This window comes from Erpetoichthys calabaricus, chromosome 5 (assembly GCF_900747795.2).
Source record: "Erpetoichthys calabaricus chromosome 5, fErpCal1.3, whole genome shotgun sequence".
Taxonomy (NCBI): Eukaryota; Metazoa; Chordata; class Cladistia; order Polypteriformes; family Polypteridae; genus Erpetoichthys; species Erpetoichthys calabaricus.
Window position 1 is genome coordinate 16,451,407 of NC_041398.2, and position 17,487 is coordinate 16,468,893.

At 41.9% G+C, this 17,487-nt stretch overlaps 2 protein-coding genes, 1 long non-coding RNA gene and 2 other non-coding genes across 5 annotated transcripts in view; 3 read left to right on the forward strand and 2 right to left on the reverse strand.

Annotated features, from left to right (window-relative positions):
- Positions 1 to 17,487, reverse strand: part of LOC114641605 (gastrula zinc finger protein XlCGF57.1-like) — a 61,073-nt gene that overhangs the window by 16,483 nt on the left and 27,103 nt on the right. The window lies entirely within an intron of this gene.
- On the reverse strand, positions 6,700 to 8,196 carry LOC127527762 (gastrula zinc finger protein XlCGF8.2DB-like). The gene has a single exon (XM_051927598.1). The coding sequence runs from the start codon at positions 7,998 to 8,000 to the stop codon at positions 6,960 to 6,962; it is 1,041 nt and encodes a 346-aa protein (XP_051783558.1). The 5' UTR covers positions 8,001 to 8,196; the 3' UTR covers positions 6,700 to 6,959.
- Positions 11,951 to 12,021, forward strand: trnag-gcc (transfer RNA glycine (anticodon GCC)). Its single transcript has one exon. It is a non-coding gene; the product is annotated as a tRNA-Gly (tRNA).
- LOC127527795 (uncharacterized) lies at positions 13,239 to 15,352 on the forward strand. The gene is made up of 3 exons (XR_007934921.1): positions 13,239 to 13,351; positions 15,060 to 15,179; positions 15,263 to 15,352. It is a non-coding gene; the product is annotated as an uncharacterized LOC127527795 (long non-coding RNA).
- On the forward strand, positions 17,023 to 17,093 carry trnag-gcc (transfer RNA glycine (anticodon GCC)). Its single transcript has one exon. It is a non-coding gene; the product is annotated as a tRNA-Gly (tRNA).

The following is a 17,487-nucleotide window of genomic DNA, read 5'->3' on the forward strand; positions in this document are numbered from 1 at the left end:
CCTGATCTCCAGTACAACCCTCTCCCTGTTTTCAAAGAACATGCCACTTAACCTCGGTCCGGATTTGTCATCGTCCCAACGCCAGGAGCTGGAGCAAGCTATCCTAGCCGTCCCTGAGGTGGTAAGCGAGACACCGGGCCGCACCGCGCTGATTGAGCACGACATCAGTACGGATCCCGGGGTGGTAGTCAGGGAAAGAGCCTATCGCCTCCCGGAGGCAAAGCGCGCGGAGGTCGAACTAGAGATCCAGCGGATGTTGGACTTGGACGTCATTGAGGAAAGTCACAGCCCGTGGTTCAGTCCTATCGTCCTTGTCTCTAAGCCAGACGGCTCCTGGAGGTTCTGTAATGACTTTAAACGTCTAAATCAGGTCTCCAAGTTTGATGCCTACCCTATGCCCCGGATAGATGACCTTATTGAGCGTTTGGGTACGGCTCAATACTTGACTACTCTTGACATGACCAAAGGGTACTGGCAAATTCCCTTAACGGCATCCACAAAGGAGAAAACCGCCTTCAGTACCCCTAGCGGACATTGGCACTATAAGGTTCTCCCATTTGGGCTGCACGGGGCACCTGCAACCTTCCAGCGTCTGGTCGACAGAGTGCTACGACCCCACCAGTCCTATTGTGCCGCCTATCTGGATGACATCGTCATCTATTCCGGCACCTGGGAGGAACATATCATGCAGGTGTATGCTGTCCTGGCCACATTAGCGAAAGCCGGTCTCCATATAAACCCGCGGAAATGTTTTTTTGGGTTGAAGGAGGCCAAATATTTAGGCTACCTAGTGGGGCGAGGACAGGTGATGCCACAATGCTCCAAAATTAAAGACATCCTGGAATGGCCCTGTCCGAATACCAAGAGACAGGTGCAGGCTTTCTTGGGGTTGGTGGGGTACTATCGCCGGTTTGTGCCCCGTTTCTCTGAAAGGGCAGCACCCTTGACTAACCTGACAAGAAAGGGGGCTCCATTATATGTGGTATGGGATCCAAAAGCAGAGCGGGCATTCAGTGACTTGAAAGCGGCCCTAACCTCGGCACCTGTATTAAACACACCTGATTTTTCACTTCCGTTTCTTCTCCAGACCGATGCTTCGGACACAGGCCTAGGCGCAGTGCTGAGCCAGAGCATCGATGGTGTCGAGCACCCCGTTTTCTACCTGAGCCGGAAACTGTTGGACCGGGAGACCAGGTATGCGGCAGTGGAGAGGGAAGCCCTGGCCATCAAGTGGGCGGTTACACATCTGAGGTACTACCTGCTGGGCCGGGAGTTTACCCTTATGACGGACCATGCGGCCCTCCAGTGGATGGCGTTACACAAGGAGTCGAATCCCTGGGTCACCAGGTGGTTTTTGGACCTTCAGCCATACAAGTTTACCGTCACTTATAGGCGGGGTAACCTTCAGGCCAATGCCGACGCCCTCTCCCGGGTTCACGACCTCTCAGTCCGGTCCGCCCGCCCCGATGGGGCTGGGCTGAGGGGGGGGGCCCTGTCACGCACGCGAGCATGGGGAGTCGCAGAACGACCCGGGTAGTAGCGCGAAATCCGAAAGCCATACGGGACAGACAGGCAACTAACCTTTTTCTCTTTATTTCCTAGAAAGAAAGAAACGACGACACCCTGATCTGCCTCCCGTTCCTCCACTTCTGCATCTTCCTTCCCTCTGATGACGTCAGTATCCCAGAATTCACCACTACTCGCTACCCAGCATTCCTCTGTCTAATTCTGGTCCCCTCTATAAATGTTCCCCCATCAAGCCATATTGTTGTTCAGCAGTTGACAAGTGATTGTACTCTGGACTGTATAACCTAAATCTGCAACTTCTTTACAGTATATGGGGCCGGAAACCCCAAACCTTTATGTGCAGTTGTGTCTTTTCTTTACACCTTATATTTAATTCACTTGACTCAGCCCTCTTAGTTGTTTCTTTTTCCTTAATTAGCACCCAAACAATAAGGAGACACAAAACAAGCCGCCATGTGACCAGCTCACCTGTGCCCATCACACAATATCTGAAAATAAAGAAAGGTGAAGGTCGCAGTAAGCTTAAATGTGCGTTTTGTGCTTTCTGTGTGTCTTAGTGAGTTCGTGTCCAGTGTGGGGTTGAGGGTTTGTATTGTATATTAACTTGGTGCTGCACTTTTTCTTTTTATTATTTAGTACTTTCCACCGGACACTTTTGGGGTTGAATGTGATGTCGGGATTGGTTGGGGTATGACATATATATATATATATATATATATTGTGATGAATGGCCAGCTACATATTACGGCCCTCACCGACAGGCCGCCAGGAGGAGCTCTCCCAACAGCATGGACGTGCCCCGAGTTCCAGCAGAGCCTCATGGACTATGTAGTTTTTATACGCAGCCCTGCTGGATACCTTGGGGGCCACCAGGAGTCGCTGTAGGGGGACTCGGAGGCTTGTTTGTGCCCTTTAACCCGGGAGTACGTCATGGTCACATGACGGGAAGAAACGACGTGCTCCCGGGGTGAAGAAAAGGACTGATTACCCTGACCTGGAAGGAATAAGGACTTATGGGGTTTGAACAGGAACCACTTCCGGGTCAGGGGGTATAAAGGACTCCGGGGAAAGCCCAGACGTTGAGCTGAGCTGGGAGGTAGGGTGGCAAGTGTCTGGACGAGGAGGAGAGAATTGTTATTGAGAGTTTATTGTAATTATATGAGTGTGGAGTGGAGGGTGCTTTGTGCACGTGAATACAAAATAAAAGAGTATTGTGCTTTTACTTCGTGTTTGGAGTGGTACCTAAGGGTCCGAGAGGTGGACAAAGACATCTACTGCTACTATATATATATATATATATCCATCCATCCATTTTCCAACCCGCTGAATCCAAACACAGGGTCACGGGGGTCTGCTGGAGCCAATCCCAGCCAACACAGGGCACAAGGCAGGAACCAATCCCGGGCAGGGTGCCAACCCACCGCAGAGTTTGTTCATTTCTTTTTTTATCAATATATACTCACTTTATTATTTTACACGTGGTTTGTTTTTTGGCTTATTTTTGACCATCGATTGAGGGGAAGTTTATTTGGAAGAAGTATGTCTTGTTGAGTCTAACGTCCTCAACTTGCCGGTGGTGTATCTGCCGGTTTCGGAGAGTGAGCCAGCAGTTACAAAACATTAAAGCGTAACTCGCAGAAACATCCAGTTTTCCAAATGTAATCGTAGCAGTCAGCTGCACACACGTTGCTATTGCAGTGGCGCTGGACCAGTTACGTCAGCCAGGAATGAATCTCCAAAAGAATGAGCTGGCATTATATCATCTATGGAAACAGCAGCTCCGCACAGTCAACAACCGCAACAACATTTATTTCTAGAGCACATTTTCATACAAACAATGGAGCTCAAAGTGCTTTACAGGATGAAGAAAGAGAAAAAAAGACCAAAGAAATAAGATTTAAAATAAGGGAACACTAATTAACATAAAAGTAAGGTCAGATGGCCAGTGAGGACAGAAAAAACAAAAAAACTCCAGATGGCTGGAGAAAAAAAAAATCTGCGGGGGTGCCGAGACCACCCAGCCCCCTCTAGGCATTCTACCTAACATCAATGACCTCAATCAGTCCTCATGGTATTCAGGGTTCACATGGAAGAACTTGATGATGATGATGATGGTCATGTAGACTTCTGGCCTTCAATCCATCAATGTAAGGACATCACGGTGCCCTGATCAGGTGGTGGTGGCGCAGATCACCTTCACAGAAAACCAGAAAAAGAACAGCAGAGAAAGTAGGGGTGAGTATGGATTATAGACCCACCAATAATGATAATGATAATTAAATGCATATACAGAGTATCAGGAATAAGCTAAAATGAAGCTGTGAGAAAGCCATGTTCAAATATCGAGTTTTTAGCAGTGTTTTAAAGAGCTCCACCGTATTATCCTGGTGAATTCCTATCAATCAGCTCTTCCAGATTTGAGGTGCATAACAGCAGAAGGCCGCCTCACCACTTCTTTTAAGTTTAGCTCTTGGAATTCTAAGCCGACCCTCATTTGAAGATCTAAGGTTACAATTTGGAGTGTAAGGTGACGGGCCTTCTGAAATATAAGATGGAGCAGATTATTGAAGGCTTTGTAAACCATAAGCAGGATTTTAAAGTCAATTCTAAATGGCACCGGTAACCAGTGTAGTGACGCTAAGACTGGGGTGATGTGCTTGGATTTTGTTTTCCTAGTTAAGACTCTAGCAGCTCCATTCTGCACTCGTTGTAATGGATTGATGTCTTTTTTCGCAGGTGAATCATCCAACTAGTGTTGCTAAAGGTGAGCAGTCCTTTTAAGGATAGCGAGCCACCAGAAAAGAGCCATGTGAAGAGCGGAGAATCGATCTGTTGTGGCGCTCGGTGCCCACAGAAAGCATTTCCACTCTGTGAATGTGCTGCTCTATAGTGTGTCGCATTGTGCATCGGTCGGTGTTACAACGTCGTTTGAACGCAATTAGCAGAATGGACAAAACAGATAATCAGATGCAGCATTTAGTTTTTTTAACCGATTCATTTAATGTGTGGTCAGTATCACACTGGCGGCAGAGTATTTCGAAGTATGCGAGAAAGTCTAGGGGCGACCACTCCTGATTTTTTTATTATTTATTACTTACCACACTTCTTTTAACTTCACCTGTTTGTTGTCTAGTACAAAGCTTGTAATCGATATTGAACCCACTTCCTAGTGTCCAAATGACTTGGCACACTTATTCACTTCCGATGACAATACATGAATCAATAATCAGTATCACTAATTGATCAATTCATCCATGTTACTTAAGAAATGAAATTTTCATATGAAGAATAGTTCAAGATTTCACCAATAGATGGCACGAGTAACAGATAGAAATATTAAAGGAAGTGTTAAAATTTGTCCGGGATTTGTTCCTGCCTTGTGCCCTGTGTTGGCTGGGATTGGACATCCCGTGACCCTGTGTTAGGATATGGCGGGTTGGGAAATGACTGACTGACAGTATCACATAGTGATAGCCGTGCTCTTCTAAGTTAATTGGCCACATCTCTTATCCAATTTCTGAGTCCAGAACAACGTCTGCAAGCACACAGCCAGAAGGTCACCTGGCAGTTTCCGAGGCAGAGGTGTGTGTGCAGCAGCACCATCAACCCGTGGATTCGTGTCGTCAGCACGGGGGGGTCAGCTCTCATCTGAAATGGAATAAACAGACGGTGGGCTGCGACACGCCTTTAACATGGCGACTTTGATATCTGACCCCGAACTTGAACTTTGAGTGTCTCCGTCACTCTGTATCACTCGATCAACTTCCTTTTTGTTGTTTATACCACTGCTTAAGCCAACAAATAGTATGTTTTTCTGTGCTTCCACTTCACATTTGCTGAAATTATTTATTTTTTCACAAAACACTGAACTTAGGGGATCCATCCATCCATCCATTGTCCAACCCACTGAATCCGAACACAGGGTCACGGGGGTCTGCTGGAGCCAATCCCAGCCAACACAAGGCACAAAGCAGGAATCAATCCTGGGCAGGGTGCCAACCCACCGCAGGACACACACACACACACACCAAGCACACACTACGGCCAATTTAGAATCGCCAATCCACCTAACCAGCATGTCTTTGGACTGTGGGAGGAAACCAACTTAGGGGATATTTACTGTATATTGATTTGCATATTGAAAGGGGCGTAAATCTGGGAGGAGTCAGGGTGGGGCAGCAGGCGCTGACCGGGATTTATGGAGCAGAAGTGCGTGGAAGATGGCTTACACAAGGTTTTGCGCATCTGAATTTTGTTTTGTGTGTACACCCATTTCCACTTTTGTTTTAGTGTGAATTCTACACACCATATTATACATGAGGCCCCTGCTGCTTCAGTGACGTTCAGAGCTTCAGACCTCATCAGTCATGTGGTAACAGAGCTTCGATATGAAGTGTCGACACAGGGGGCTTCATTAAAGTGATCGGATATTCAACACCTCAGGGTCCAATGTCCCATCTCCAGCTCCTGAACACATAAGAGTGATCAGCTCAAAAACTAGAATATTCCAAAAAACATTTCTTCCATTACTTGCAAGCCCAGCTTTTATCTGGAATGAATTGACCACCCTTCTCCGTGCGAACGCTGCCCTTATGAAAAAAATCACCTGCCACATTCACAACTGCAGGACAGCATGGATTCTGAAGACTGCCAAGTATGAGAGAATCGGTTGCCACATTAAGGACAGACAGAGAGCTTCTCTTAGTGCTAATTTCTCCAGCTTTTCTGGGTGTGTGCTTGTTAACAAGACAGGAGCGAACCTCACTTATGGGTCAGGCCATTGTAGTTTTGCTACTTTATTTCTTAACTAGACAAAGAGCCCATTTTGACAACGTAAGATGAAATGGGCACGAGTGGAACAGTATAATATATAATAAGTATAAGCACCACAAACCTGATATAGGTGTATTGAATGAATGCGTAATTAGGCCTGGAGCTGTAGTCGAAATCGCCTTTCAGGCCTCTAGAGCTTTAATCGTAGTCGCCTTTCTCTTTGAATTTTCGCGGCCGTAAATCCGCTGCCTGCTGCGATGTCGGTCTCGTAAGGTTTTTCGGGCAGCTGCGCAGAAGGCGATTGCACATTCAGCTTTGGACATGCGCAGAAGGCGACGTGCGCAGAAGGCGACTGCGCATTCGGCTTCGGACGGACATGAGTGAATGAGTGAGGAGACTGGCGAATTATGTATTAAGATCCTTTAAGTTTGCGGCGAGGGCTCTGTGTAGAACCTTCATTGATCCTAATTATGCTTTCTTTTGCAATTCATATGGACTTAATGCTAATTGGCAGGATGTCAATATGGGCCAGAAAGCTTCTCTTTATTAGTCCTGTGATCCAGCGCATCTGGCACTGTTTCTGTTGTTTTCACTATGAACTCCAGGAAAAACTCGGGTGTCTCTGAAAATGGCTACGGTCAGTGAATTGTTTGCCACACTTAGCCACATTTTCCTCCTGTGTGGATTCTTGTATGTCTTCGAAAACTACGTCTGTCAGAAAATTGCTTGCCACATTCAGAGCACCAATAAGGTTTTTCTCCGGTATGAATTCTTAAGTGTGTCTGAAGACCGCCATTTTGGAGGAATCTTTTTCCACATTTTGGACAGCAAAATGGCTTCTCTCCAGCATGAATTCGTGTGTGTAGAAGAAGACTGCCACTGTCAGCGAATCTTTTTCCACATTCAGCACAGACATATGGCTTTTCTCCAGTATGAACTCTCGTATGTCTCTGAAGGTGACTACTTTCAATGAATAATTTTCCACATTCTGCACACCTGTACGGCTTTTCTCCAGTGTGGATCCTTGTGTGTGTTTGGAGTCTGTGATGGTCAGAAAATCTTTTCCCACATTCAGAACAAACATATGGATTTTCTCCAGTATGAACTCTTTTGTGTCTCTGAAGGTGGCTGCTTTTTTTGAACAATTTTCCACACTCTGCACAGCTATACGGCTTTTCTCCAGTGTGGATTCTTGTGTGGGTTTGGAGATTGTAACGGTCAGAAAATCGTTTTCCACATTCAGAGCAGCAATGAGGTTTTTCTCCTGTGTGAATCCTTGCGTGTGCCTGAAGATGGCTACTTTGAATGAATCGTTTGCCACATTCAGCACAGCCATAGGGCTTTTCTCCAGTGTGGATTCTTGTGTGCGTTTGGAGCTTGTAACTGTCATAAAATCGTTTCCCACATTCAGAGCAGCAATGAGGTTTTTCTCCAGTGTGTTTTCTTATATGAACTGTAAGACTGCACTTATGCAGGAATTGTTTGCCACACTCAGAACAGCAATACGGCGATACATGAAACGAATCGACACTTTTAAATTCAGATTTGTGTTGTTTACACTCCTGGCCAGCACACAAAGCCTCTTGATCCGAGTTAGGCCCTTGTTGTTGATTAGTGTTGATGGCTTCTCTCACAGAAACAGAACTGCAGGGCATAGAGGCAGCCATCAAAATTCTTGATTCTCTTTTTGATTTCTTCATTTTCTCCTTCTGTTTGTGTTGCAGTTTGCAGGGATGAGACGTTTGAGCAGATGGAGATGGAGAGAAACTGAAATTCTCATGTAAGCCTGAAATGATATAAAGAATTTAGTTAAATGTTGTAAAATAAATGGCTAATTTAACATAAGATAAATGGCACACTGGTTGGTGATTCTGCCTCAACCCTCAGTTCCATTCCTGGGAGCATTCCAAGAAGACTGCTTATGAAATTAGGATTTGGACAAACAAGTCTTCCTTGAATAAACCTTGTTTTCAAAGTGAGACTCAATCGGTTCCACTGTGTTAATGGCCTTTGTCTGTTCAGTTTCTCCATCTTCCTCTCACATCACACAGTTGTGTCTGCTCTGCTAATCTCCATGTCTTGCAACTGAGTGTGGATGTAATAATAATAATAATAATAATTCATTACATTTATATAGCGCTTTTCTCAGTACTCAAAGCGCTATCCACACAGGGAGGAACCGAACCCACAATCTTCCACAGTCTCCTTACTGCAAAGCAGCAGCACTACCACTGCGTCACCTGTGAGGATGTGCGTGCCAGTGTGCCCTGCTGTCGACTGGCATCCATTCTCAGATTGATGTCTACCTGTCTTCAAAAGCTTCTGGAGACCCCAGGATGGATGGGGTCTGACAAGTGAAGTGAATTCAGCCAAACTCCCGTTCAAGCCCCTCCATGTCTAGTGGTCCTCATTGCCCCCTCACTCTTTGTCATTTTAACTGCTCTTACTACTCTTGTTGTTTCCATCATGTCTATCAAGCTGCACCTCTTCATCTTTAATACCTTGTGTCTGATACTGCTGGGATAGGCTATAGTCCAATAGATTGGATTAAATGTGTTTTGAGAATATTATGGTATGTCACAAACACATTATGGCCCCAACTGCATATCGAATCACTGTACTTTCCCCATACACTTTTTGTATATTCATAATAATTAATGTAAGGACAGTGATGTGATCTGAGCACAGTTTAGGTTCATGTACACCTTTGTGCAGTCCACTTTCAGAGTAAACATTAATGGGTGTGTGAGGATGAAAGTCTGTGGACATGACAAGTGAGAATTGAATCACTAAGTTAAAAATCAAATCTGCCACAGAAGAGCAAAAAAGGACAAAAGTCCACTGATTTAACCAAATTGCTCACGTAGATTTAAGTGCACTGATGTCAAGGTTGGGGTTTTTGTGAAATAAATGTATGATTTAAAAAAAAATCCTTATTTATAATACAGTAGTACCCTATGACTAAAATCAGAACTTTATGTAATGAGGGTCAAATGCTGGATACTATGGACTTGCCAAACTTTCCCAGTGTATTTACTCGTCAGATCAGCTATTGTGAGTTGTCATTCAATCAAACGTTTATCCCACTCTCTAAAAGGCCAACACACCCACTGTTAGAATTTGTAGAGGTTATCAATGTCATTTAGTTATCTTTGACTCTAGCATGTTATTTAAAGAACACATTACAAACTTGTCCAAATCAGGTTTCTTCCATCTTAAAAATGTCAGGAAATTAAGGCGCTTTCTAAATAAACAGGATTCTGAGAAACTAATTCATGCATTTATCTCTAGTAGGATTGACTACTGCAATGTGGTGTTCACTGGATGTTCAAACTGTTCTTTATACAGCCTCCAGTTAATCCAAAATGCTGCTGCGAGAATTATTACAAGAACAAAAAAGTACAAACACATAACTCCAGTTCTTAAATCCTCACACTGGCTCCCGGTTAAGTTTAGTGCAGATTTCAAAATCCTCCTTTTAACATATAAAGCCTTAAATGGCCGAGGTCCGGCTTACTTATCAGAACTTATTATGAGTTACAAACCTGAGCGCACATTAAGATCTCAAGATTCCGGTCTGCTTATTATTAGCAATATAGTTGTATTTTATATTTTTATCTCTGCAGTCAAAAAATAAATGCAAAATACTACAGCCTGTTTATTCATTGACAGATGCTGCAGAAAGGCAACAGGCAGTAACAGAATATACAGATGTGAAAGGCACTAGATAAACCGATAGATAGGAAAAGCACTGTGTAATAGATATAAAACTGTCAGAATTAAATGGAAGGCACAATATAATACGCAGATATAGAATTCACTCTATAACAGCAGACAGAAAAGGCACTGGACAGATAACAGTATCAGACATACATTAGTTACATTTTTTATACTGCATGTATGTGTGTATTTCAGCAATTCAAGTAAAAAAAAATACATGAAATAATGTATTAATTATCAGACGCTACAGGCAGGAAAGCAGACAGAGAAAGTTCAAATAGATTTGAAGGCAGTATGACGGACAGAGAAGGCACTAGACAGATAACAGTATAAGCTATATAGTAGTTTTATTTTAAATATACTGTATATGCATTTTTAAACTCAGAGAATTATGTGAAAAAGAAATAAATCCTATATCAATCGACACAAGCTTCACTCAGGCAAGAGGAGAGCCAAGAGTGGGAATAGAAGTGAAAGGCGCTAGATAGATCGTATACAACAGGCAAAAATAGCGACCACTTGAAAAGAGTATTAGGTATAATTAATGAGATTGTGAATGAATCAACAGAAAAAACCTACATACCAACATAAACGATTAAGTTAATAAAAAAAAGAAAAACGCAGGCAAGCAGGCAGAGTGGCGAAATGCACAGAAGAGCGCTGCAAGAAACGGAAGAGGCGAAAAATAGACTGCATCCATAGTGGTTTAGCCCTACCATAGACAATTAATGGGAAAGGTTAAGGGAGGTAAGGGTTCGATTCCCGGCCAATGCAGCCAGATTTGCACTCCAGAAGCGTATTGGATTCTCCACCGCAGTAGCCCACACTTGCACGAAGAACAAATATTACAAGCATCCGACCCGCAAAAGCACGGATACCATTGCTCATTCAAAACTGCTGCAGGTCCAATCACAAATCAAACGTCAACTTATCATCACGATATATCTCATTCCAACGGCATTACGCCTGCGAGAATGTCTCACTGAGACTGGAGCTAAATGGTGAGTATGGAATTTCATTTCCATTTAGTCATTTCTGGTGCACTTATACTGTAGTTCTTCATTGAGCTAATATTAAAAGCCAAATTACCCCTGGGGGATTTATGTCATCATACGCTACTTTTAATGTATATCAGTCAGTCTAGATTAACAAATCTTCATCAACCCAGATAGATGCAAAAGGAACTGTACAGGTAGATTGAGAGAGAGAGATCGATGAAACCGTATAATCTGTTTGTTTCGCGATTAACTTCGAACATGAATTCCAGCATTCCATTCTCTAAACTTGTAGATAAACCCAAAGAAACGAAAAACTCTCCAGCCTGTCTATGCACCGAGAGGCTTCAGTCAGGGAGAGCAGCGAAAACCGCAGAACAGCGCTCCCCAAAAAGGAAGTGTGGAAAAATTGGAAGGCATCGGTATTTGTTTAGCACTACCATAGAAAGTGAATGAGAAACGGGGTAGGGTGCAGTAGCTAACGACAGCGCGACGGCCGTGAATGCGGAGAATGGGTTCGACTCCCGCCCGTTGCGGTCTCGACTTTAAAACTGCAATCATTGCTCGTCTCTTTCGTGTCCAGGTCCCACCCAGCACTCCATGCACTTTGGAGAGCCTGTGCCGACGTAGCCTGCAATTGCATTAGCCGCACGTTCTGGAAACAGTGAACCGCAAGGCAGCGACCTGAATAACTAGTACTACCGTGGAACTACTGAAAAATAAGTTGTCAACAGATTACACATTCGTGGATCAGAATCCAGCGCAGACAAAATTGCGATATTCATTGAGTTCTGAAAGTTTAATTCCACCCACTGTGCAGTGAGGGTAAGAGATAAATGAGACAAGCTGACACTGCCTTTCAAAGCATGGAGAAGAGCGCAAAGGCTGTGGTCAAAAAGTATATTGCATCCATATTGGGTTAGGGCTTTCGTCTTGCATTGGTGGTTCAGTGGTAGAATTCTCGCCTGCCACGCGGGAGGCCCGGGTTCGATTCCCGGCCAATGCAGCCACTCTTTTAAGACAGCGGTCCCATACATGTCCGGACCTCGCCTTGCACTCCAGAAGCGTATTGGATTCTCCGTCACCGTACCCCACACTTGCAATAAGAATAAATATTCCAAGCGTTCGACCCGCAAAAGCACAGATACCATTGTTCGTTCAAAAATGCTGAAGGTTCAATCGCAAATCAAACGTCAACTTATCATCACGATATATCTCATTCCAACGGCATTACGCCTACGAGAATGTCTCACTGCGTCTGGAGCTAAATTGTGAGTATGGAATTTCATTTCCATTTAGTCATTTCTGGTGCACATATACTGTAGTTCTTCATTGAGCTAATATTAAAAGCCAAATTACACCTGGGGGATCTATCTCATCATATTGTGCCTTTAATGTATATCAGTCAGTCTAGATTAACAAATCTTCATCAACCCAGATAGATGCAACAGGAACTGTACAGGTAGATTGAGAGAGAGAGATCGATGAAACCGTATAATCTGTATGTTTCGCGATTAACTTCGAACATGAATTCCAGCATTCCATTCTGTAAACTTGTAGATAAACCCAAAGAAACGAAAAACTCTCCACCATGTCTATGCACCGAGAGGCTTCAGTCAGGGAGAGCAGCGAAAACTGCAGAACAGCGCTCCCCAAAAAGAAGTGCGGAAAAATTAGATGGCATCGGTATTTGTTTAGCACTACCATAGAAAGCGAATGAGAAACGGGGTAGGGTGCAGTAGCTAACGACAGCGCGACGGCCGGGAATGCGGAGACCGAGGTTGGACTCCCGCCCGTTGCGGTCTCGACTTTCAAACTGGGATCTTTGTTCGTCTCTTTCGTGTCCAGGTCTCACCCAGCACTCCATGCACTTTGGAGAGCCTGTGCCGACGTAGCCTGCAATTGCATTAGCCACATGTTCTGGAAACAGTGAACCGCAAGGCGGCGACCTGAATAACTAGTACTACCGTGCAGTGTAAAAAATCCAAGAAAGGAAAATTTGTGGTTATGAAGAAAAAAATGTTCGTGCAACAACTGAGTTAAATAATGTTGTCCTAAAACAGAAAAATGTGTTGAATAGATGAATATGCAATAATTGCCATTCAACTTAAAATATTTTATTAAGTGAAATAATGTTTCTGTACTTAGTCAGCTTTTAAGGTTTGACAAAAAAATACATGTTGGCTGAGCAAAATCCTGGTACTTTTCAGCTACTGAGCATGTGCAAATTGAGGAGTAAATTGAAACATTTTGGAATTTTCCAAACGACGAACTGTGCAATTTCTGTGCATTAATCTGTCAAAAGCAACGTTAAATGAACGGTCATACATTAACAGGTAAGTGAAGTTGTACACTTATGTGTAATTTTGTTCAGTAATGCAAATTCCATACTTTGTTCACTGTTATTTTAACAATTAATACTTTGAACATTAACTTGGTCAGCAAGGTAATTAGTTTTCAGTTTAGTTTTCTGTAAAGTTAATATTATTTGCATACTGTTTTTAACACAGCTCTGCAGGTCAGCACAAATGCATCACTTTTATGATTACAATACAATTGTTTGCTTTCAGCCACATTTGCCATTTTCGAGTAAGCCGACATAGGCTTTTTGCAAGCCCCTGTCCAAACTTCCGCTTTTTTGAGAAACTATTGTGTAGGTCTTTAATCACTCGCTATCGTAAGGTACGGGACTTTGGTGGATTACTGTAAAGGTGCGTTAGCACAGCAGTGGTTTCCTGCGTGATTTTGGCATCTACGGTAAATTCAGCAGTAAATGCACAACATGCCAGTTCTGTTGTAAGGTTCATTCTGTCACCGTGGAGGATGCGTATTCAGATGTGAAATGCAGTGAAACTAGCATTTTATGTATCCTGCCGATTGCACGCGTGCTTTGTTGGCACTTTGGAGGAAAAGTGGTGACCCTACGCCTGCTTCTTATACAGATCTATCATCTCTGATTCCTCAGTTTGAACAAGAGAGGCAGGTAGCGTGCTTTACAGCAATGGAAAACGTAGTTAGTGCATATTAAGTACGCGCCCAATATTTCATCTTCCCCCGAAGTATCGTCATGAATGTCAAAGTAGTGTCAGAGCTCCTACACCAAAACACACTTCACATGGCTTAACACAACTTCTGCATAAGGCAAATGACCAGCAAACTCAAGCTGAAGAGCACATGAAAACACATAAGCCCACCAACATCAAATAGCAAAAAGACACGGAAAACAACATGTATTTTAGATAGCACAACTGTAAATAGATGATACAACAGTAATAAATACACACACACACACACACACACACACACACACACATATATATATATATATATATATATATATATATATATATATATATATATATATATATATATATATATATATATATATATATATATACATGTATAATACACATACGCACATGTATTAATGCAATTGCCTATCTATTGATAACACTTATGTTGTGGTAATTACAATTTTAAAACTAGGTGGTTGGCTTTACACATATTATTTTTATCCTTGCACAGTGTGACAACTGAGGCATGCCTTGGAAGCTTTTCCCATTTCATTTTTTCTCTCCATTTAATAAACCAATCAACTAACAAACAGTATAGTTAAGATTATGCATTTTGTTATCCTTTTAGTGAAATTTTGGGTATTAATAATCATTTGGTACAGAGTTTACCTTACTTTGTTATATAGCTAGCAGATCTGACATTACTTTGTATAGAAGTTGATTAATATTTATATTGCTTTTTTAAGAATAACTTTCTAATCAATTAATGTTATTAATGATATGTATAACATTCTCATCACATTGTAACACATCTATGCAGTACTCCAGTTGGATTCATTATCCAGTTTGAATTTAACGCTGGGTATGTCTGCCCAGGGTGAACTTTCACTTTAATTTATAACATTCTCTGTCAGTGATCAGATTAATGTAAGCACCATTGTGTTTTTAGTTTGAGTCTTTATATGTAAATTTACTGTTTGAAAATCTCCTAAATACATAACTTTTTGTTTTGGTCGTGTTTTTATTTTAGATGTTTAATTCTCAACAAAAGTCAATGCAGTGCTGCTATTGTAAATTTTCCATGCAACAGGATCAGCCAATGTTATACACAATTAAACAACGATGGCCAGGGCTTTTTGTTGAAGAACAGGTAAGTATTAAATTTCACATGTCACTTTAATGTTTCTGCAGTTTATTAACTCAGTCCTCACTCACTGTCTTGCTTACACATAGGTTTATGCAGAATTTCTATGCATAACCTGCGCTGATCATGAAGTTACTCCTAACATCACTGAACCATTCTACTGTGGGCTTGCTTATGATGTACAGAGCTCAAAAAGAAATTGAGAATCTACTAGAAGAACAGGATATACAGGTAGATAACATATCTAAAGTAATTTTACCAATTTATCAACTTCAGAGTAATCTAGATTTTTCTTTTTAGCTTCAGCTTAGCATTATCTGTGTATCATAAGCTAAGCAATCGCTTTTTCCTCCATTCATTGACCTTATCTTGTGTTGGTTTTGTTTTTCTTTTCTTTCACAGACCACAGACTTAACAGCGCACAGGAGAGACACTGTTCTTCTGAGTCTTCCCTTCTACCTACAAGAGCTGGCCTCAATTTCAAAACCATCCTGGTAATTTGCTTTCCTCATTTTGTGGTGCATCAGTTTGATGTTTTATGGGGGTGTGACTTGCATTAGTATACGCAGAACTTGATATCTTGTTACAGTTTATGTGATACTCATGACAATGGTCATTTTTAAGAAGTGTCTAATTTTATTTCATGTCTTTTGTAGAATTCTGCAAGGAACATTACGATGGGAATTTTAGAGTTGGTCAGGAATGGCGTCCTTTCAAGATTGCTGTGCAGTGCAGTAAATGTTGTAATTGTCCTTGAAGAGGAGGTGGTTATGGAGAACCTGGGAAACGTTACAAATGCCTTTACAGTCCTGTTTGGCCCACTTTATGCTTTTAATATGAACTATCGCAAGAACCTTAAATACACATTTGTGGTGGTCCAGAAAGTGTTCCAGTACCTTGGAAATGACTACACTGCTAGAGTGCAATCTCTAAAAAACAAACTATCTGCAAATATAATACAAATTTCTGTGTGACAATTCCAGTTAATTTTGTCAGTTTGGGCACCTGCTTTTGAAGAGAAAAAAAAGTCTTTGATCACTGTTTTAAAAAATGTTAGTTAAATGGAACTGACTGTTAAATGGTCTGCTGTCTTATTTGATTTATTTGTTTTCTAAATAAGTCTCTAAATCTGGATTCCATCACCATTCTACTGCTCTTATGTAAAGCATTCTTTCTGTATAGCTTAAATGCACAGTAATATTGCAGCTGCAAAGTTATAAATGTTAAGAATTTAAAGTGATATGTCAATAAAATATTTAAAGTATTTTGTTTTTGTCCTGTATTATTCAATAAATTCTATATTAGTTTTAATTTGTAGAGCATAAAATTTACAGTTGTGTTTGGTTTTTAATACTGGCTTTATAGTTAACTAAACTAAACAACAGTATTTAATACAACATAGAATTTCTAATTAGAACAACAAGCTGATCTGATGAGTACCAAACATTTAACTGACACAACTTATTATTGTTATTTGAGCCAACATGGTAAGGATGTCAACACAAATCAAAATAATCAATTTACACAACTTTAATTAGGTGAACTAAAATTTTTGAGTGCAACAGGTCACTAGAAAATTTTAAGTTGGAAAGGACAAAATTTTTTCACAGTGTGGAACTACTGAAAATTAAGTTGTCAACAGATTACACATTCGTGGATCAGAATCCAATGCAGACAAAATTGCGATATTCATTGAGTTCTGAAAGTTTAATTCCATCCACTGTGCAGTGAGGGTAAGAGATAAATGAGACAAGCTGACACTGCCTTTCAAAGCATGGAGAAGAGCGCAAAGGCAAAGGCTGTGGTCAAAAAGTATATTGCATCCGTATTGGGTTAGGGCTTTCGTCTCGTATTGGTGGTTCAGTGGTAGAATTCTCGCCTGCCACGCGGGAGTCCTGGGTTCGATTCCCGGCCAATGCAGCCACTGTTTTAAGACAGCCGTCCCCTACATGTCCGGACCTCGCCTTGCACTCCAGAAGCGTATTGGATTCTCCGCCGCCGTACCCCACACTTGCAATAAAAACAAATATTCCAAGCATTCGACCCGCAAAAGCACAGATACCATTGCTCGTTCAAAAATGCTGGAGGTTCAATCGCAAATCAAACGTCAGCTTATGATCACGATATATCTCATTCCAACGGCATTACGCCTGTGAGAATGTCTCACTGCAACGGGAGCTAAATGGTGAGTATGGAATTTCATTTCCATTTAGTCATTTCTGGTGCACATATACTGTAGTTCTTCATTGAGCTAATATTAAAAGCCAAATTACCCCTGGGGGGATCTGTCTCATCATATGGTGCCTTTAATGTA

Excerpts from the sequence above, each read along its gene's own strand:
- LOC127527762 (XM_051927598.1), bottom strand. The coding sequence starts at position 8,000 with ATGAAGAAATCAAAAAGAGAATCAAGAATTTTGATGGCTGCCTCTATG.